At 36.6% G+C, this 20938-nt stretch overlaps 10 protein-coding genes across 10 annotated transcripts; 3 read left to right on the top strand and 7 right to left on the bottom strand.

Annotated features, from left to right (window-relative positions):
- Positions 1–111: 111 nt before the first annotated feature.
- Positions 112–1208, bottom strand: C9374_004691 (uncharacterized protein; the record flags this gene model as incomplete). Its single annotated transcript, XM_044694358.1, has 2 exons — positions 112–710; positions 896–1208. 2 exons carry the CDS (start codon positions 1206–1208, stop codon positions 112–114), a joined length of 912 nt encoding a protein of 303 aa, XP_044549033.1.
- Positions 1209–1300: 92 nt separating this feature from the next.
- Positions 1301–4530, bottom strand: C9374_004690 (uncharacterized protein; the record flags this gene model as incomplete). The annotated part of the gene is made up of 3 exons (XM_044694357.1): positions 1301–3814; positions 3987–4349; positions 4495–4530. The coding sequence occupies 3 exons, from the start codon at positions 4528–4530 to the stop codon at positions 1301–1303; spliced, it is 2913 nt and encodes a 970-aa protein (XP_044549032.1).
- A 146-nt stretch (positions 4531–4676) lies between these two features.
- C9374_004689 (uncharacterized protein) lies at positions 4677–5768 on the bottom strand (the record flags this gene model as incomplete). The annotated part of the gene is made up of 1 exon (XM_044694355.1): positions 4677–5768. The coding sequence occupies one exon, from the start codon at positions 5766–5768 to the stop codon at positions 4677–4679; it is 1092 nt and encodes a 363-aa protein (XP_044549031.1).
- Positions 5769–5937: 169 nt separating this feature from the next.
- C9374_004688 (uncharacterized protein) lies at positions 5938–6832 on the bottom strand (the record flags this gene model as incomplete). The annotated part of the gene is made up of 2 exons (XM_044694354.1): positions 5938–6610; positions 6723–6832. The coding sequence occupies 2 exons, from the start codon at positions 6830–6832 to the stop codon at positions 5938–5940; spliced, it is 783 nt and encodes a 260-aa protein (XP_044549030.1).
- Positions 6833–6971: 139 nt separating this feature from the next.
- Positions 6972–7310, top strand: C9374_004687 (uncharacterized protein; the record flags this gene model as incomplete). The annotated part of the gene is made up of 1 exon (XM_044694353.1): positions 6972–7310. The coding sequence occupies one exon, from the start codon at positions 6972–6974 to the stop codon at positions 7308–7310; it is 339 nt and encodes a 112-aa protein (XP_044549029.1).
- Positions 7311–7440: 130 nt separating this feature from the next.
- Positions 7441–9516, top strand: C9374_004686 (uncharacterized protein; the record flags this gene model as incomplete). The annotated part of the gene is made up of 1 exon (XM_044694352.1): positions 7441–9516. One exon carries the CDS (start codon positions 7441–7443, stop codon positions 9514–9516), a length of 2076 nt encoding a protein of 691 aa, XP_044549028.1.
- Positions 9517–10058: 542 nt separating this feature from the next.
- C9374_004685 (uncharacterized protein) lies at positions 10059–11684 on the top strand (the record flags this gene model as incomplete). Its single annotated transcript, XM_044694351.1, has 1 exon — positions 10059–11684. One exon carries the CDS (start codon positions 10059–10061, stop codon positions 11682–11684), a length of 1626 nt encoding a protein of 541 aa, XP_044549027.1.
- A 182-nt stretch (positions 11685–11866) lies between these two features.
- On the bottom strand, positions 11867–13359 carry C9374_004684 (uncharacterized protein; the record flags this gene model as incomplete). The annotated part of the gene is made up of 2 exons (XM_044694350.1): positions 11867–12089; positions 12146–13359. The coding sequence occupies 2 exons, from the start codon at positions 13357–13359 to the stop codon at positions 11867–11869; spliced, it is 1437 nt and encodes a 478-aa protein (XP_044549026.1).
- A 70-nt stretch (positions 13360–13429) lies between these two features.
- On the bottom strand, positions 13430–16376 carry C9374_004683 (uncharacterized protein; the record flags this gene model as incomplete). The annotated part of the gene is made up of 2 exons (XM_044694349.1): positions 13430–14463; positions 14516–16376. 2 exons carry the CDS (start codon positions 16374–16376, stop codon positions 13430–13432), a joined length of 2895 nt encoding a protein of 964 aa, XP_044549025.1.
- A 516-nt stretch (positions 16377–16892) lies between these two features.
- C9374_004682 (uncharacterized protein) lies at positions 16893–20662 on the bottom strand (the record flags this gene model as incomplete). Its single annotated transcript, XM_044694348.1, has 2 exons — positions 16893–20182; positions 20236–20662. 2 exons carry the CDS (start codon positions 20660–20662, stop codon positions 16893–16895), a joined length of 3717 nt encoding a protein of 1238 aa, XP_044549024.1.
- Between the last annotated feature and the right edge of the window lie 276 nt (positions 20663–20938).

The raw sequence follows: 20938 nt of genomic DNA, 5'->3' as shown, positions 1-20938 counted from the left end.
TTGTGTCAGATTGTGTCAACAAGCCACGATAATCCCATTCATGTTTCTTGTCACCTGTGTTTCAATTAGTAAATAAATAGATCACTTCTTTAAATTACACTTCTTTATTGTTTACACTCCAGATTGCATTGAGAAAAAGTAAAGATACAACAAGAGAATTGGAATGACCAATAATTTCCTCTTCTTGTTCAGGTAATAATTTTCTGCTGTAAATAAATAGAGACATGATACCGTCGACCATCCAAAGGATGCCAAATTCAACAACAAGGAGACATAATAAGACACAAGTGAATGTCTTTCAAAGATGAGTCTCCACACCAACAATACCAATAATGCCAATACATGAGGAATGAGAGAATAACCCACACAGGACATGACTTGACTATATCCAACCTCAATAATTTGCTCTTCCTCAGCTGTTAAATTTGAATCACCACTACTACTAGTGCTCTCCAAGTTGCCAGAAGGAAATTGTGCATGATCAGTTGTGGATGGTAATGGTTGAAAATCCGAGGAATGATCTTTTTTCACACTCTTCAAAGCTCTTGCTTCCTCGACCGTTGATGGTGTGAATAATCTTCCCAACATCCAAATCAGGCACGATCCAACCAACCAAATTAAATACATCCAGGTTATGGCACGAAGCTGTAAATATGTTATTTCCACAAGTAATGCATAGGCAAGTACAATGAAAAAAGGACCCCAAAAGTCTATTTCAATTGGAAATGATAGAAAAATCCACATTATGTTTCAATGATTTCAGATCATCCCGAGAATATGTCATCATCAATCAATATATTTTCATGCATAATCAAATAAATTCCAATATTCATGAATTAAAACAACATGGGAATGATGTATATAATTACAAATTAAATCATTATCTTCATCTTACCTGGCTCTCTCAATTTACTCAAATCATCGGCACTAAATTTTCCAAACGGAATCATCACCTTCTTCACTTTAAACAAGATATCTTCCAAATCAATATCCAACTCCTCCATAATCGATGGCTGTTCAACACTCTCTCCGCCCAATAAATTTTCTTTAGATTCCGTAGAAGCATCTACTTCCATCAACCAACCAAATCCTTTACTCTTTAAAAATTCTTGAGTTTTTCCAATTACAAATCCATGAGAAGAGTCGTGTGGTTGATCGGAACCTTCGGGTAAGATGGTCGTTGTACCCTGTGCTCGATTGGCGATCATTTTTTTTTGTGTTTTTATTTTGAATCTATTTAATATTAATTATAATATGAAGAAGAGTTTCCATTCAATTCAATGATGAAAAGAAATGAAATTTATTTATTCATTTTCAAGAGTCCAAGTATTTGATTCTTCTTGGTGGAATGAGTAGAATCAGAAAATTCACTTCTCTTGAAAAGTGTCGTGATTTGTTCGTGTAATTGTTGAATGACATGTTCCACCCTCTTTGGTCCAACATTGTTTGTGATGGTTTGTTCTTCGTTTCTGAAATTGGATTTGATTTCCTCCTCAAAATAATAAGGTAATGCCACTTTAAGGCATGAATGAATAATGTCCAAAATAAAGTCAATTTCGAGTTTTGATGATTGAGTTTGCAATTCATGAATGACTTTTCCAAATAAGGGATGATAATTAGTCAGTAAATCTTTTACAATCACTGATGAGGATCTTGTTCGTTTGTGAAGCAAGAGTGTATTCTTGAGGAAGGAAATTAGAATTTTAGGGAGAAGGACATTCAATAATTCTGAAAGCATGGTTGTAGATTGATCGTTGTGAGATGGAGAATCGTTCAATTTTGACCATTGCATGCATTTGGATGAAATTAACAACAATGCTCCTACAAGAGTCATATTCATTTTCTCTACCTTCAATTGCTTTTCAAGAGTTGATTTCAAGAAGGGAGCCATGATTTCAAAGCATGTGGAAGAGTAATCTTGCAAAGAGACAACAATTTCTTGAATGACATCTCCAATTCCTACAAGTCCAACGTGTGAAGTTGTTGACCCGTTGTTACCATGGTTCGAACAAACAAAGCACAACAATGTACATAAAAAGCTAATGTGAACCGATGGTTTGAGCTTGAACCGTTTTTCAGATTTGGTGGTGTGATGTCGAATGACCTCAATGACCTGTGTAATTAAATCAAAATCAAGTCGTTGTTCCACGTTACAGCATGCTTTGGAAATTTGCTTCATCAAATCTGCGCTCAATGACTCAAAATAATAAATCAATTGCAAAGAGAGAGATTGTAATCGCTTTGGTAATCGCACAAATGGTCCACAACGTTGCGTCTCTTCGTTATAAAAGAATGGAGCGATGGATTCAACGATGGTCTTTTGAATATACGATTGGAATTTTGGGTTCTTAGCCAATGCAAGGAGTACTTGTAAAATGTGTTGACTAATTTCATAATGTTGCTCATCGTCCAATTTGCATAACATGGGAATTAACACTGAGACCCATTGTTCAATGACCTCGGCTTGAGGTGTGATTGCTTCATCTTGCAACCCAACACTGGCAAAGAACTCTAAAATTAATTTTTGTTTCGAAGAGTAGGCTCCCTGTTTGATAAAGAGAGCAGTCAATGATTTCCATAATTGAGCTCCAATGGCAGGTGGTAAATATCTGTAAATTCGGTAGAAGGATCCTAAAAGTTTGGCAAAATCTTCATCTTCCAAATTCAAGTTTTCAGCGTTTGAAATAAAGTGAGTGATTTGTTTCACATAGACCAGCTCCCATTCCTTGTAGGAAATTTCAGTAGACCCTTTTTCAGAACTAAATCTACCAAAACAGAAAGAAAGCATGGCCAACAAACTGGCATTGGTACGATCAATGTTGTTAGAGCTCTGGCGAATCTTTGAGGACAATTGCAGTGGCATTTTAGTCACAAAATGTTGAATTGATTGTTTCAGAGCCTTATTGATCGTTTTGCGATGAATATTCTTGCTTTCTGGAGCACCTTGCTGAGTATGTTCAAAAGCATACAGTAATTGATAGGAAATGTCCAAAACTGACTTGATAATAGTGAGAACATATTCTGTTTGGATGTGATGACTTGCTGCGGATGCTCGTTGTTCTTCGAAAATTTCAATCCAAACTTCAACTAGAATTTTGAATATCAATTTGAAAAATTCAGCAATGGATTCCTCGTCTTCAAGATTGTATATTTTGATATCCATTTCTTCTTGTAAGAGCTTTTTCAAAGAAGGCTGTTCTGTTGGTTTGTTGTCATGTTGTTCTTCTTGATCCTTCGAATTATCATTTCCAAGCTCCAATAGTTGGTCTGCATCCAATTTCAATGATTTTTGCTCCATATTTTCAAGAGTAGCCATCTTTCGAGTGAGTAATTGAGTCATGAGTTGAATTTTGTTTTGAGCTATTAAATCAAAAGAAAACTGAGCCTTTTCAGAAGTGGAAGCATGCGCAAAGTAGAGGGAATTGGTCGATGAAGATGACGACGAGCCGTTGGCATTTACCAAATTCATTTTCATGTGATTATGAGTGTGCGTGTGTGAAACTCTCTTGCTTGATGGAATTCCAAGTTTGTTGTTCTCAAAAAGTATGCTCAAAAAATTATTTAAAACTGTCACGCATAACTGTTGAGTGGTTCTGTATCTTGCTCCCTTATAGGCAACACCCATTCGACTAAGCATGAAAATGTAGCAAATATTTGGCATGACTCGAACCGAATATTGTGCAATAGGAACCGGGAAATGTTCTAAAAATTTGGAAAGTATTTTGAGAGAGTATCTTCGAACAGTGCCAATTAGATGAGTCATTCCACTTGTAATATATGCCATCAATAGTGAAATGAAGGGAGTAATTGAGGCCTATATAATAATTTTTCACATCCAATACATTCAGCAACAAGGATTTGTGATTCCAGTTAATAATTCCAATTAATATACATTGTTATTTGCAAAATTCATGCCATCCAGTCATGCAAAAAGCAACAAATTGAACTGTCAACAATAACAACAACCACAAAGCTCTTAAACCTACCGATGAAATTCTTGATAAACTATAATTTAGGAAGTTAAATAATGCATTATGCACATCTTCATTTCCATCAAGCATCAGTGGTGTAACTTCATTCAAAATTTTTCCGAGATACACCTTCAAAACTACAGGATGCAATGTTACAAGCTCTAGTAAACTCTTCATTGCAGAAACTACAGTTTTTACGTTGTAATGTTTTAATTTAGGAAAAATATCATTCAAGCCTAGATTTCTACTGGTTACCCAATTACTTTCCAGAGTATCCACGCTTCTCAAATTTTGATGAGCCATGAAAATACCCTTTGTTTTAAATTCAATATTGGTTTGATTCACTGGTTTGAGTTTCTTTCCGAGCTTTTTCTTTTTCTGATGTACATTTTGTGATGAGCCATGTATATTTTGAATATTGGCCAATAGAAAGATAATCATACATTTTGCGATAGGTGTTATTGTTATTATTTACTCATGTTTAGCGGATCGGAATGATTGTGATTCCACACTGAACACTTACAGGGGCCTGTTTTTCATTCTTTCGTTTTTGTGTCATTTTTTTTTGAATTTTTTTTCGTTCTTTTCTTTTATTGAACATAATTTTATCATCATACCAATAAATTTAAAGAACACGCCCACGTTGTTGATAAACATCTAATATAACTTCATTGGAAGGTATCGTTTGTGGAGCCTCTGTTCCATTTATTGCTTTGTAGAGAGACCTGCTTTTAACAATTTAGGAAGTTTGACCTTGAGTATTTCTAGTTGTTCTTTTAAATCCTTGTTTTGAGCTTGAGACGTTTCGAGTTGGAGCTCCATGGACGAAATAATCTTTTGCTGATTGGTAAAATTTTCTTCCATCTTTTTGTTGGCATCTCGAAGAAGTTTGATCATTTCAAAGCTGGAGTGTAGCTCCTTTTTAAGCTTGGTCAGTTGTTGTGAGTGTTTCAGCTTGTTTTGAGCTGCCTCATTGTTATTTTCATTGATGGTTTGCTTAAGACTTTCAGTTTGCTCCTTCAACTGTTCTGTGAGCTGAGTGATACGTTGCTGCTGACTTTGTTGGGTAGCCTGATTCATTTTTTGCTCTTGTGACATCCTCAAAGTAAGATCCTCGAGCTCCCTTTTCAATCTTTGATTTTCTTCGAATAATTGAGTTTCCTTATTTTCAAATTGAGATAATAATTGATTTCGCTCCTCAATATTTTCAAGTTGTTTTTGCTTATAGTCTGATGACAGTTTATCCACTAGCAACTCAAGTCTCTCGTTCTCCTTTGCAAGCTTTTCTTTGGATTGTAAATCGCCAGAAGAGCTTTTTGTTAATTCAGCCACTTTTTTCTTTTCTTCAGCAATGGCTCGTAACAGTTCGTCTTGAACTTTGCTAATCTCTTCATATTCTTGAAGTTTAATTTTAAGTTGAGACTCACAGCTTTGTGCGTGTGTCGTTAAACGTTGATTTTCAGCCACCAACGTTTGATTTTGTCTCTGAAACGCCAGCATTTGTTTTAGCTGCGATTCTGTTGTCTCACATTTGTTTCGAAATGCGTCTCTTTCTTGTTGTAACTCTTCGATGGTGGTCTTGAGAGTGTTCAATTCGTTTTCAAGTTCATTGTTATCTTGTTGGATTTGTAAGTTCATCTCTTCGAGTTTGTTGATATTCTCTCCCTTTTCAAATTCCGAATTTTGCACTTTTTCCTTCTCCAGTGTCAACTTGTTAATTTGATTCAACGCTTGTTCGTACTGCTGAGAAATTTCTTCAATTCTGTTACTTAAATCTTCTCTCTCTTTCTCGATCATTTCTATTTTTTCATCTCTATTTGAAATTTCCTTCTTTAGTCTGGCGATAGTGTTTTTCCAGAAACTAAGTCCATCAGATTTTGACCTTGTTGCTCGTCCATTTTCAATTCGTGAGCCTTTTGATGCACAAGCTCAATAATAATCTTATTGGCGTTCTCTTGTTCCATACTCAATTGATGTTGCAGATTTTTCTTTCATTCTCCAATCTCTGAATTTTCTTTTCGAAAAGGGCACTAATTGTTTGAAATGTGTTTTGGTTTGGGTTCATAATTTGTGATGTGTTGACAGAAGCGTTTGGGGATTTTGGTACATTGATCGTTTTAGTTCTCATATAAGAGCTTGGATGTGATCTTTTAGCAGGAGAAGAAGGAGCTGAAGCGATCATACCTCCCCCTATTGATTTCTTTTGAGGGTTCAACGCCGTGGAGTTTGCTTCGTTTGCTGACTTGGCCATGCTTAAAAACTGGGCACTATTAAGCGAAGAAGAAACTGTTGCTTGTTGACCCTTTTTTGAATTTCCTGAATCCTTAATTTCCTTATTCAATAAGGTGTTGCCTTCAAACTTGTTACTATTGGAACGTACCACCCCACGGCTCGTTATGTTGTCATTAATATTCGTCCTATTCGATATTGATTCATTATACGAAGTCGGTAATTCATCATCGGAATTACTTAGAGAAGCCAACTCGAGTTGAGAAGCATCTCCAGCATGAGCTGCCTGTCCTATATTCAAATCCTCTACATCATCATCTCCATACAAATTTCCAAATCCACTCTTTTCTTTGCCTTGAAGCCTAGTTGATGAGGAGGCATTACGAGGACGACCTTTTGCAGTTTGTGGTCTTTTTAAAGTCGGTCGTTTCGTTAATGCCCTGTGTTGTTGTTTGTTTGGCTCTCCAAGATGCTCACGTTGGTAGAAGAGTGATTCAACTCTCCATAATATTGATCATCGACATCGTCCTCTTCTTCCATCCTGTTGTTTTGACATTAGTATTTTCAAAATCGTTGCTACGATTGTCATAATTCAACTGATCCGAAAACAACCGTTCCTTATGTCGGATCATGTTTTGAATTCGGGTCGCTGATGACGACGTCGCACGAGACATCGTTTGATGCGTTTTTTTATTAGTTTCGGTTTTCGTTGGACAGTAAAAGCCTCATGAAAAGAGAGGGAATGACAGAGGCGAAGTTTCAAAGAAAAAAATGCAAATTCAAGTATCTTCATCAATCACCTCAAATCAAGGTCAACACATTCATTCAACACAAAAACTTTCAACAACAGCAACATCCTCTCGGAAAGATAATTTATTGTTTTTGACACAATCACTTCATACGATCCGAGAATCCGATATTCAATTACTTACGGAAATGGGAAAAAAACAACAACAATCGGTAACTGGAAAACAAAATAGAAAAGAAGAGAATATGAGTGGTGATATGGAAGAAGATGAAAATTTAGATAATGATGATGATGGCATGAACGACGACGATGAAGAAGAGGCCGATGATAAAAATCAACCCACAAAGAAAATAAAAAATTAAATTGGGTTGTGATGTGTGCTCCTGTAACATTTCAAGCCACACACTGGAGAATTTTGTCAGGTTGAAGTCGAATTTGAACACTCAAGATGGTGGTTATAAGAAGCTTTCCTGTGTCAATTTCGACAAAAAAATGAAAAGACAGAATTCACTCTCCCGACAAGAAACTGCTTCGGAATCATTCAAGAAACTCACAGACACTGATGAGGCAGTGAGAATAATGTTAATTGATTTTCATCCACATGGTTTTCACACTCTTGAATTTCCCAACTTGTTTGAACTTTTGATAAGAAAATTTGACAATCAATCCAAAGGTTTTCGAAGATGGTTAAAGGCAAAAGAAGAATGGCTTGAACAAGATGGTGAAATGAAAATTGAATTCTTGAACGTTCCAGAGTGTGTGATGAAAAGCTGCCTTCACCACACCAATTTGCCTCTTTCAGTTAAACGGATGACACAACCTATTAAGATTGCCAAGTTGTGTGAAACTCATCGAGAATCGATTGAAAGTGTTGAATTTTGGCAACCTTTCAAAATTGGCATCTTGAGACTCATCAAGATGGAGCAATTTCAAATCTTAAAGTATGTCCCAAAAGAGATTTTATGGGAATGGCAAGAAGAGTTATCAGAAATATTGGAAGAAACATATGAATTAAGCTTCCTATTTGATCTCGATGATATTGATGAAGCAAAGAGATCACTTTCGGAATATTGTTGTTATTTATTCCAACTTTCAGAAAGATTACGAGATCATGAAGAAATTGTCAAACTTGCCATCCATCTCGACAATTCCAGCATGCAATATGCATCTGAACGATTGAAAAACGATAGAACATTCTGTATGGAAGTTGTTCGTTCCAATCCTCACGTATTTCCAGACCTAACGCAAGAGTTACAAAACGACAAGGAATTTATTCTTGAATTACTCAGCTCTTCTACTCACACTTTGAATGGTCATGTACAACAAGACATGATTCCAACACTAATTCCAGAAGTTTATCGTTGGATACCAGAGCATGTTCGTTATGAAATACCAATGACAGTCAAAATGAGAGTGTACGAACAATTATTTCTCAAAGATGAAGCTATTGATCAAGAAAATATAATGAAAGGAGTATTGAAATCCATACTTCAAATGCTTCATGACTTACCATACGAACACTTTCGAGTACACAAGAATTATCAGCATAGTCTACAAGAGCAAGGATGGTTTGCTCATTCATTGGCTGAGAAGTGTAAAACAATCGTTACATACGAATCAGAAGATTATGAATTTGTTATATTATTCGCACAAGTGATGACACGACTCTACATGCACTATGATTTACGAGACGTGGAGCATGATGAGGAATTTATTTCCAAGCGTGTGGACTTGCCACTCATGATGAAATATGCACAAGTTGGTTTACGACATGACAGAAATTTTGTGTTGAAAGCTGTGAAAGCAAATGGAAGCGTCTTCAAAGTAATTTCCAAATTTCGAGATGATAAGGAAGTGGTGTTGGCTGCCCTTAAAAGCAACGATATACGTTTCACTTCTGACATTCCACAACACTTTCATAATGACAAAGACTGCATGTTAGCAGCGATGGAACATGCAGACCATTCTGACTACCTATTTTTTAATTTAATACTACGATTTTTTGAAAGGAAAGATAGAGATGTGATCATTGCTGCTGTAAAGATATCTGGAAATTATTTGCAACACCTTTCTGATGATTTTAAAAACGATAGAGAGTTGTTATTGATAGCCATCAGCCACAACCATCTTTTACATGCATTAGATTTTGCTTCCTATGAATTGAAGCAAGATGCACACTTTATTTTGGATTGTGTGAAACAATGTTGTACTTTTATAGACTATTGCATTGAAAAAAAGACTATTTTAAATTCTGAAATCATTTCTGAGCATGTGAAGCGATGGGGAACAGTTACCGATAAGCTACTAATCTATTTTGGTATTCGAGACGTAAAAGGCACTACATTTGAAGAAGCAAAAAGAGTGTTTCAGTTTTTGAACCAGCACCGATTTGATTTTGAATATTTTGGATCTCACATTCCTGAATCTTATTTATTGAAAGAACCAATCCAATTGGTGCAGCTTGAAAGAACAGAGCCATATATATGGCAATTATGCGCCCATGACGCTTACAATATGTGGCACGAGTTCTTGTTTGAGAATGCAAGTTGGGAAATCTTTTTTCAATGAATCATTGAAGTGAATTTTTCATTGGTTTCGTTTGTTCACTCTTAGAATTTTATGATCGCTCGCATCCCAATCATCAGATTTATGTAGAATTTTTTGTTTTTTAAATTAAATAAAAATAGACTTGAACTTTAACACTGAGAGCCTTTACGAGGTTGAAGAGCTTACTTGGAGTAATAATTAGCAAACAGTAGTATCATCATCAGAGTCTCTCACTCATTCTCTCCGAGATTTAATCTCCATCACACCATTTGTAAATATTATTCGTGTTCAACATCTAGAAGTAGTGTGTGTTTGAAAATACGAGTAAATTTCGCACACGTAGACCCAAGAACAACAACATCTAGCAAACACAACGAAAATTAATCTGTCGTTGAATTTTACAATCCCACCTCTTCTCTTTCATTAGAAACTCTTTATTCGCATTTTCCATTTGTATATTTTCCAACATCATCATCACTGTATAGCACTTATCATTACCAATCAAATAACAACAACAACAAAGAAGAAAAACTCCTCAACAATAGACTACCATCATCATCATCATGGTTCATTTACATACATCTCCAAAGCCTCGTTCTCCATCATCGGCCTCTGCAACAACAAACAACACAACGACTGGCAACAACAATAATCAAATTCTTGAACAACAACGACAAGCCTACTATTCTGCCTATCATCAAGATAAAAGGATAATTCAAGAAAAACAAGAGGCCTATTATGATTATGAGGAAGCAGCAGAGGATGTTGATGAAGATGAATACTATCCGACCATGACCAGTTCTTATCAACAAAACAACCAATTGGTTGGAGCCAGTGGTTTTGAACAACAGCCAGACCTCATATCGAAACCAACTCTCAATCCCTCTTCATCATCGACCAGTGACTCTGTTCCATGTTATAGTAATAACGAGGAATATCATCACGACAACTCGGTCATGCGAGACGATGAAGAAGAAGATGAATATGTTGACGAGGGAGACGACAATGAAGCAAATGATTTGGAAAATCAATTTTCTGAGACTGGACTCAACACTAGTTATGACGACATGAACGAAAATCCATACGCCAAAGATTCACCTCAACACGAGCACTATATCGAAGGAGTTCAATTTTTACTACCACTCCGATATGAACCCATAGAATGTGTCGGAAAAGGAGCTTATGGAATTGTTATTAGCGCAAACGATAGGCTCATGAATCGAAAAGTAGCCATTAAAAAGATTGAAGCTGTTTTCAAGAAGGAAAAATTCTTTCAAAAGAGAATTATGAGAGAAATCAAAATTCTAATTCACTGCAAAGGGCATCCAAATATTGTGGAAATATTAGATTTAGTTCCTTCTGAATCATTTGATGAATTCGAAGACATTTATATCGTGACCGAATATATGGATTGTAATTTACAAGAATTACTGAAATCCGGACAAAAATTCAGCGAGCAAAACATTCAATACTTTTTATATCAAATGCTGAAAGCCCTAGACGTATTACATTCTTGTGATATTGTTCACCGTGACATTAAGAGTAGTAATATCTTGGTCAATAACGATTATGAAGTCAAGTTTTGTGATTTTGGATTGTCACGAGCCATGATGAACGAAAAGATGTCGACAGACAATGTTGCTACCAGATGGTATCGATCTCCAGAACTGTTACTCAAATATCACAAGGCAGGAAAACCAATCGATGTGTGGAGCTTGGGTTGTGTTTTCGCAGAGCTACTCTCAACACCAAAACAACACGTTCTCTTCCCTGGAGAAAGCCATCTCAATCAAATTGACAAGATTTTGGACATTTTAGGAACTCCACCACCTGAAGATATTTATGGATGTTTCAAAGCTCAAGTGTACATGAGTAATCAGCCATTCAGAAAGAAGAAGGATTTCAGTAAACTATTCCCAGAGGCAAATCCTGAAGCGTTGGACCTTTTGGAAAAGATGCTCTCGTTTTCTCCTGATAAGAGAATTACTGTGAAAGAAGCTCTAAAGCATCCATATTTGGAGAGCATGGCCAATCATATGGACGATGAAGAAGAAGGAATTTCTTCCGATGGAGGATTTGTGACCAGAGATTTCGAATATAGATTCGATGAGTCTTGGGAAGTACATCAAATTAAGAAAATGATGTATGACGAGTGTGTTAATTTTCATTATGCATGGTCGAGGAAGTAGAAGTTGTACAGTTGTAAATGTGTGTTTGTTTAGACTAGCTAGATTTTGTAATTTATTTAAACAAGGAATTGTAATTTATTGAGGTTTTTAAAGTAAATCATGAGCTAATAGCTTCAGAATACTCTCATGACAATATCATTTGTTAAAAGGTTTGCCATGGCATGCATCAACTGGTGTATCCCTTACACTTGCTCTTTGTTCTCAGGTACACTATGCTTCAACTTTTCCACTTCTTTTTCAAGAACTAATACCTTATTCTTTTCCTTTGCATAGAGTTTTGCTAAATGCTGATTCTCGTTTTGGCTGACTTCCAAATCGTGCCCAAGAGCCTCTGCTTGTTTGAGCTTGATTTGTGCTTGATAGAGAGCTTGTTGCAGTGATTGAAGGTCGTCAGCAACAGGTACACTTTAGGAAAATTCAGAATGGAGGATGTTTCACTTTTCGACAACACTCGTTGCAACACTTTCTCATGATTTTGTTTTTTCAATTCCACAAGTTCATGTGTAATTTCAATAAATTTCTTTTCCAAAGACTTCACTTGCTCTTCATACTTTCTTTCAATAAATACATTATGATGTTCCAATTTGGCAATTTCTATCGATTTTTCTTCTATCTGTTTCCTTAATTCAACAATCAATGAATTTTGATTTTGAATCTCTTGTAAAGCACTCTTACTCGAATGTAAATATTCAATATTAATTGCTAATTGATCATGTAGCTCTTTGATTGTCTTTTCATATTCATCAATTCTCTTCGTAAGAGCTAATCGCATCCCCTCTTTATCACTCTGACATGTCGCGAGTTGAATTTTAACCTGAGAAAGCACAGCATTCAGAGTTGCTTTCTCTTCCTTCAATACTCGCATTTGTTTGGCACTTTCTGTTGCCTCATTCACAAAACTTGCAAGATCCTTTTCTAGAGTGTTAATTTTCATTTCGAGACGATGATTATGGAGACGCAACTCTTCGGATAAGGTCATTTCCATTGAGGAAGTGATGGCTGCTGATTTCTTTTTCAGTGTCTGAATTTCTTTCTCCAATTGATCAATAGAATTGTCTTTTTCTTGAAGACGTTTCATAAAATCTTGCTGTTCACTTTCAATTTTTTCTTCTTGTCGTTTGGTAATTTCCTCGATCGAAACTAAATGAGCACTGACTTGAGAGAGTTTAGAACTCCATAATTCTTCCATTCGTTTGTGTTCTTGTCGTTGTGCATTTCGTTCCTTTTCGAGAGTGGAGTTTTGTATTTTCACTCGTTGCAATTCGTCTTTACATTCTTTGAGTTCGTTTTGTAACTGCTGTTCCTTGGACGTGGAATCCTTGAGAAGCTTTCTTGACTCTTCCAATTCTACTCTTGCTCGTTCTACTTGCTCTTCAAGTTTTTTAAAGTCATTCTCATGTTGTGACTTTAAATGGTTCAAACTTGCAAATAGTTTTTCATTCTCTGTTTGAAGTTGATGTACTTGATCCATCAATTTATCATTGGATTCTGAGAGTGAAGCTACGTTGGATCTCATGGCGTGTTCCACTTTTTCAACATAGGCAAGTTGAGATTTCTCTTTGCTTAACTCGAGTGAAGTATGTAAGAGCTCGCTTCGCATGGTTTCATTCTGTTTGTTCAGCATTTGGATTTGATTGTCCGTTGTTGCTTTGAGTCGTTTCAATTCTTCCTTCATTTTGGATCTTTGAGTTGATATTCTTCAATGTCTGCTTCCTTTCTCCTGACAAGATCAATCAAACGTTCATTCACTTGAACACATGCCATGTTTCGTTCTTGTAAATGCTCAATTTCTTTTTGGAGTAATTGCTTGACAGATTCTGATTCCAGAGATACATTTTCAATCTCACTGGTAAGACATGCCACATTACCTTGCATGCTGTCAAACTGCTTTCTGATGGATTTGAAATCTTCTTGTAAATGAAAGAATCGATGAGCTTGTCCTTTAACAATTTCTTCATGAGCTGGTCTTGTTTTTCAATTTTCATGTGTGATTGTTCAAGATTTGTCATCTTCTCAGTTTTAGATTCTAAGAGGTTTGAATACTTTTCTCGCAATTCTTTCAAGGCCTTCTCATGATGTTGTTTCATACTTGAGATTTGAGATTCATAATTCTCTCGTTGTACAGCAAAAGATTTTTCTCTCTTTTCGAATAGAGATTTCAAATTCTCATATTTCGATCGTAATACATTCAGTTCTTCCTCGAGAATGGACATCTTTTTGCTCACTTGCAATTTTTCTTCTTGTAGCTTTGATATCGTCTGTTCATGATCTCTGCTCGTCGCTTGAATACTGTTAAAATGTTCTTCATAGACTTTCTGTAAACTCTCATTTTCGAGTGCAGCAGTAGAAATGTCTTGTTGAAGGTGAGTGTTTGCAAGTTGAAGTCGCTTCGTTTCGCCTTCGAAGAACACATTGCTCAATTCAAGGTCATGAATTTTTCGTTCATACTTGACGACTAAACCGGAGAGAGTTGAGCTTCGTTGTTTAAGTAATTCTAACTCCATGGTGACATTTTCTAATTGATTATTTTGCTTCTGAATAGTTTCATTTTTGGCTTCCACTTCTTGAGAAAGTTTATCGATTTGTTGATGATGAGATGCAATCATAGATTCAACAGTGTTTTCTGATGACGAAGGGGCTTTTGAAATTGCTGATCCCAAGGTCTCTTGTAACTGCTGAATTGTGAGTTCTTTTTCATCAATGATTTTCCTCAGTGACAGTTCATTAACTCGAGATGATCGTTGTAATTCTTGAATCTGTAGAAGGTGCTCTTGTTTCACTATTTTTCATGACGCAAAATGAGCCAACAAAAGTTTTCTCAAGCTACTTACAGAAAGTTATTTTTCGAACGTATTCCTCTTCTTTTTCAAGAGCGCTCGACAAGTGTTCTTGGTCCTTATTCCCAGCGATCAAAACCTGTTCCTCTAGTTCCTTAATTTTTAGCTTGAGGAGTACATTTTCTTCTTCCATGTCATGCCGTTCCTTTTCAATTTGTGACAATTTCACTGTGTATTCTTTTCGAAGTTCAATCTCCCTTCTTTTGTTGGTTTCTTCATCCTTTCTTCTTGAGTCTTTAAACTTGACATTCAGACTTTCAATGACATCTTGTAGACTACGGATTTCAGTCTTTAGCTGCTCGATTTGGGATTGATTATTGGACTCATACAAAGAAGGGTCGAGAAGTTTTTGAAGTTGACTATTTTCTTGTTTGGCAATGCGAATTTCATCTTGTAACTCGCTGATTAATTTTTCTCTTTCATCAAGTGTTTGCTTTAAAAGAGTTTCCGATTCCAACTGAGGAGAGTTAGCGTGCGAGACAAGCTCCTCGTCTTTGGTCTTACTGAGCGACACTTGTTGAGTAAGGTCTTTGTTAATTTCTGACAATCGGTTCCTCTTTGTTTCCGATAGTAAGAGCGCCTTTCTCAACTCCTCATTTCGTTTCAGCACAGCCGATAGTTGCTGTACAAGTTCTTCGTTTTGTTCCACCAAAGAATTCATTCGTGAATATGTTTCAATAAGTTCCTTATCTCTATTGCTGCTGACATTAGAATCTTGTTGGTCTAACACGTTCTCTTTCTCGTCATTCAAAAATTTGTGCTGAGGTCTGAATTCCAAACGTTCTTCTTCTGCAAGTAACGAGTTGCGAATTTCTTCTTCGCTCACCAAGGTAGGAGAGGCAATAGAAGATTTGCTGTATGTGGACGATTGAGGAGGGCTTTCAAAATCGCCTATATACGAACTTTCAACGTTATTTTGTTGTGAAAAGTCCATTCCAGGTTCAGCTTCTTCGAGATGTATGTCTGTCTGAGTTGCTGGTTGCCTTTCACTTGGTATCGTGACTGACTCCTTATTCATTTGGGCGAGTACTTTCAACGGTAGTGATTGTGGAGATATAAATGTGTTCAGAACTATTGTGCCATTCGATGCGTCTTGCTGTGCATGTTCAGAGGTGGACATGTTTCGTTCATGTATTGGCGTGTTGGCACTCGAAAAATGTGGTGAAGACAATGAAATTTCACTTCCGTTCAACTTTTCAAAATCTAAAATTCTTGCAGTGCTACTTGCACTAAGCGTGCTCGAGACATTTCTATCCGAAGTGGATCCATCAGGAGTCGAAGATAAAATGGATCCTCCATAGTAAGGTGTAAAAGTTTCCTTAATAATTGAGTTGACTTGTTCCATATTTTCATTTTCCTGTGCGTATGAAGTCGACGATGGAGTTACAATTACTGTTGCATTTTGGTCAATATCTTCTTCATAATATCCTTCTTCATCATCCTCCTTTTCACTCTCGTCGACAGTGTCTGTATTGGTTGTTGGAGTGAGTTCGAGGTTGTCATTATCTCGAAGTGACATGGCAAATAAATCATCATCCGAAGTACCCACAATCTTATCGTCGAGTGAAGGTCGATAGACCTCTTTATGATCGGGGCTATAATACAGTGGTGTCATTGTTTGTTTGTGTTCCTTGCTGTTGGATTTAGAAGATGGAGACCTCTTCTCCTCTGAACTTTCTGGAAGGGTATCTTGTTGTTGTTCCTCAGAGATCATGGCTTGCAAAGATGACTCGGAAATGTTCTTTTCATTAGCACCATAGCTACTAGGTGATGTTGTTGTTGCGAGTAGATTTTTCCAATCCTCAATAATCGAATCTAAATAATTACTTTTTGCTTGAAAGAAGGTGTTCAACATTGAGAGATGGGATGTCGATGCTAGGGAACCATCTCCTGCTATATCGTGGTCCTGGTCATCCCGAATGGCTTCTTCTTCTTGTTGTTGATCTGTATGCAATGGTTTTGATGGTAGTATTGGAATTGCCTCAAGTCGGAGAACTGAATTCGGCCCAGTTAATCCTTCCTCATGGGTTTCCTCACTATTTCTTGTTGTATGAATTATAATATTACTAGTACTACTCGGACGGAGGAGGTCCTAAGGACAGGAATATGAGCCTGTACTTCCACCTGCTCACTTCCTCTCGAATCGATTTGATCTTTGAGATTGTCCATGATTTTCGTTATAAAAGCAAAAGTATTTTTTTCAATAAGGCTGTCACCATTTTGGCGCTGCCAATAAAACACCAATAGTGTTGATGACCATTGATTGGACAACATTCCGTACACAGAACTCGAACAATTCTTCTTCTTAATAATGGTGTGGAGCGTATGCATGGGTAGTTTATTTCTGACCGTCGCTCAATCTAAGTACTATCTATTGTTGTTGGAGATCTTTTTTCAGTCTCTGTTTGGCGTATTGTCGAGCTCGCCGATCCTTCTTTCGTTTGTTGAGGAGAAGAAGGATGAGTTCAGGCGATAGAAAATCATTCTTATTCTTGTTGTTGATTGTTTGCTGAAGTGACAACATGACCACAGAATCTGTAGAGCTGTTACTGCTCAAGCCAGAGTGGCCACTGGCGATAGAAATATTGTCACTCTCGTCATGAACGCCTCCATTCGAAGAAGGTAAATGATTTGAAAAACGTTCATACAAGTCAATGAGGGTCTTGTCATCATTTTCTCCGATAAGTGACTCATACAGATTAATCAATGATTCTGTGTCATCGGTGTAGATGAGTAACAAAATGTCCAACTCTTTCGATTGTTGCTCGAGAAAATCTAAAGGTAACCCTTCACCATTTGCATAAAACAAGTCTCTAAACCCATTGAGACATAATTGAATGCCAACATTTGGAGAGTTATATTGGAACATGGAAGTTCCAGGTGAAGAGGACAAAATATCCATGGAGGGTGGAACAGATGAGATGGGAGAGAGAAGTTCGGAGGCATTAAGGTGAGATTGTTGTTTACATCCCAATAGCTTGTTCCTCAATAATTTCTGAACATAAATCACAAACAAATGTTTCAATACTTCGTGCAACAATTCCAAATACAAGACATCGGATAAATGTATGAAAAATCGATCGAGAGAGCTCAATAACACCACCAAACTTTCCATCTCTTTCCCTGGTAACGAGGTAAATATTGCTTCAAATCGTTGTTCATTCATGGTATAAATCCAATCTGCAATGCAAAAGGCCATATCTGTAGTTATCATTTGAATTTCATTCATGATTGATTTCACAGTTGGAAAATCATACACTTCTATCAATTTATCATGGAGAAGATTATAGTTCACTTCATTGTCTTCGTCTTCTGGATCGATGTTTCTTTCATAATCTTCTAAAAGTTGTGTATAGATGGCGTTGTTAAAATGTTGCAAAATATCTTTTGCATACAGAAATAGACCATTGACATTATTGAAGGCAATACAGGCAAGTCTAATTCTATCGTGAACATTGCCTTGTTTTGAAAGCTCAAACTTGCATCTACTGAGCATGGTTTGAAGGTATTCGGAAATAGTCGGCCGAATTGCTTCAAAATGTAAAGTGAGAAAACTCAAGTACTTGTCATTCTGATTTCTGATAATTCCGTCCAAGTTGTAAATGGTATGAATAGGTTTCAAACTTGCATTTGCCATATCAATACAGGAAAAAGTGTACAGAACTGTCTTATCAATAGGCTTGTCAAGCGTATCCATGCTCATTACTTTTGCATAAAAGTCTTTTAGTCTGTTTGGAGTTGCGACGGTAATGCACAGACTCACAATTTCATAAAACATGGTAAAGTCGAAAGTTCCAACAAACGCAGACAATTCCTGCAACACTCTGTACTTGGTCGCCAAATGAGAGCATAGCTTGTTAATTACTCCTAGATTGAGCTCATTAAAGTAAACTCTAAGATATTTGTTTTTCCTTCCTTGTTCAATACAAGCATTTTGATATTTGAGAGCCTCTTGACAAAATGCGCTAACCTCTACTGTTAAATGCTTTGAAAATTCAGAGCATATAATGTCCGCAAAGCTGGTGTTCGATTCAACTAAATGCTTGTCAAGATAGGGAGCAAATCTGGCGATTAGTTGCTTGCTCTCATCCACAACAAATGTAGCCAAATTCATGTTAAAGGTTGCTTCTAAAAAGAATCCTTTCAGTCTGCCCGATTGTTTCAAGTTGTTCGAAATGATCTCTCTATTGAGGATATAAACTTTTCGAACAAAATGAGCCAGAGAGTCAGCAATGATATTCGATGTGGAAGAAGGATTATTTACACTGTAATCTCCCATCAATGATTTGACCTTTTGCCATCCAACTAAGCATGACAATAAAGTATCCAACGCTAGCAGAGCGTCTCCATCAAAATCATTTGTAACATAGGCAAATGTGTCAATTCCAAAGCACCATTTCAATTCCATAATTCTATTTCTCAAATGACCAAATACGAGTTCATCCACTTGACGATAAATTTGTCTCTTCTCCACCTGGTATTGATTTACAGAGTTGATGGTTTGAGAAAAGTTTTCAATACAGTTCAAAAGGTATGATAAACAAAAATAAGTATGGTCAAAACTTTCCGCAATTCCATAGATAATTAATAGCTGAAGGGTAAAATTATCGACTTCAAAAAATTGTTGTAAGTTCTCTTGAAGCGTGTTGACACTTTGTTCCTTCGAAATAAAGTGATTGACCATTTGTGCAGCAAAAGCAATCTTCAAAAATTTTTTAAGCATGTAAAGCTTCTTTGACTTCTCTTTTGTTGATTGATTGCTGAGCTCTTTGAGAATTTGCTTTTTAAAGGGAAGAATTCTTTCATGAATTTGGCCAAGAGCCTCAACTGCTTTGTAGTTTGAAGACGATCCCAAGGTTTTCAAATTTTCGTTCAATATCTTGATCATATTTTTGACATCTTGTGGAGAGATGTTGTCAGGAGTGAGATCTTTTCGACTGTCCATATAGTGAATAAAGGATTTCATTCTAGATGCGGATTGAGGACTCCTATTTTCATTTGGAGACACATCTAGGGATAATCGTGGAAGAACATTAGATGGTGGAGGTTGAGGTTGTTGAATGGTTGGTAATTGTTGTTGTGGCTGTGAAGGTTTTGTTCCTTTCATCACCGTTTGTAATCGCTGTTGCAAAGTTGACACAGATTCTCTTGATGTCGAAGAAGAAGAAGGAGTTGTCAACACAATTCCAGCGTTAGAAGTTGGTATTGTTTTTGGATGTTCGGAAATTGTCTTTGGATTGTTTTTGCTTTCCATAAATTCAATAAACACATATTGTTCCTGTACATATGACTCTGCCAAATTGGGTATGGGTGCATCTTCCTTTGGCTTTTTTAAAGCGCTTCCAACATTGTTGATGAAACGTAGCAAAGAAGATTCCGAACTGCTGTTGCTGGGATTGGAGCTACTACCAGACGAAGATGATAAGGTTGACGATGAGGAAGAAGAACCAGTTGCTATGGATGTAATTTTGGAGAAGATTCCACTTGAAATTCGTGAAAGAGTTTTTTGAGTGGATGAGGAGGAAGAATTTGTTGTGGAGGGTTGTTGTTGTTGGGATGGTGTGGGTGCTTTGGATTGTGAGCTTTGACGTTGTGGTTGTTTCAGCAAAAAATCGATATGTTCCACCAGTAGAATAATTTTGAATAGAAAATCCTTGCCGGCTGTCATAGTAGTACGGTATGTCATGAGAATGATTCAAATCAAAAGTATTTACCTTGTAATTGTTGCTGTTGTACAAGCATGCTATTCTTTTTTGAGCTGTCACCTTCATCATGGTGGTTAGGGGTTGTATTACTTCGTAATAGTTGGGTCAACTGGGAATTTATGGTAGAAATCAACTCTCCACATTTGATGAGAGCGTCTCTTGCTTTTACGAATTCTTTGTGTTGATAAAAGTAAATGGCCCAATTCAGTGTTCGTTTAGCGACTTGAGATTCGGTAGAATACTCAAAAAACAAGACGGAATTTGGATCTCTCATGACATCAAGAACATCTTGAAATTGCTTCGGCCGTAACGGAATTGATTTGTTGGTACTCGGAATAGAGGAGCCATTGGTGCCGTTACTTTGATTGTTCATCATGATGTTACCATTTGTTGCACTAGAGGACGGAGTGGATTGGCCATTATGATGATGACTCATTAATGATTATGTACAATTATTAAATAATTATTTGATCAAGAGGATGATGTGGTGATGATCACGTGATGCTTTTGCTCTGCGTTTTGAGCATGAACCACAAAATAATAACCTCTCCAATTAGAATTTGTGAAGATGCTTCTTCTATGATATGAAATGAATTCCAACAATAGGAATGCAGATAAAGCTCTGAAATGGAAAGATCTCACAAGATTTTATGGTGCTATTTTTTTTAAAAAAAACTTCATGAAATTCAAAAATCCAATTCTCAATTTGAAT

The sequence above is a fragment of the Naegleria lovaniensis genome (assembly GCF_003324165.1).
Source record: "Naegleria lovaniensis strain ATCC 30569 chromosome Unknown tig021, whole genome shotgun sequence".
Lineage (NCBI taxonomy): Eukaryota > Heterolobosea > Eutetramitea > Acrasida > Naegleriidae > Naegleria > Naegleria lovaniensis.
Note: the sequence above shows the minus strand (reverse complement) of the source record. Positions and strands in the feature narration are given on the sequence as shown.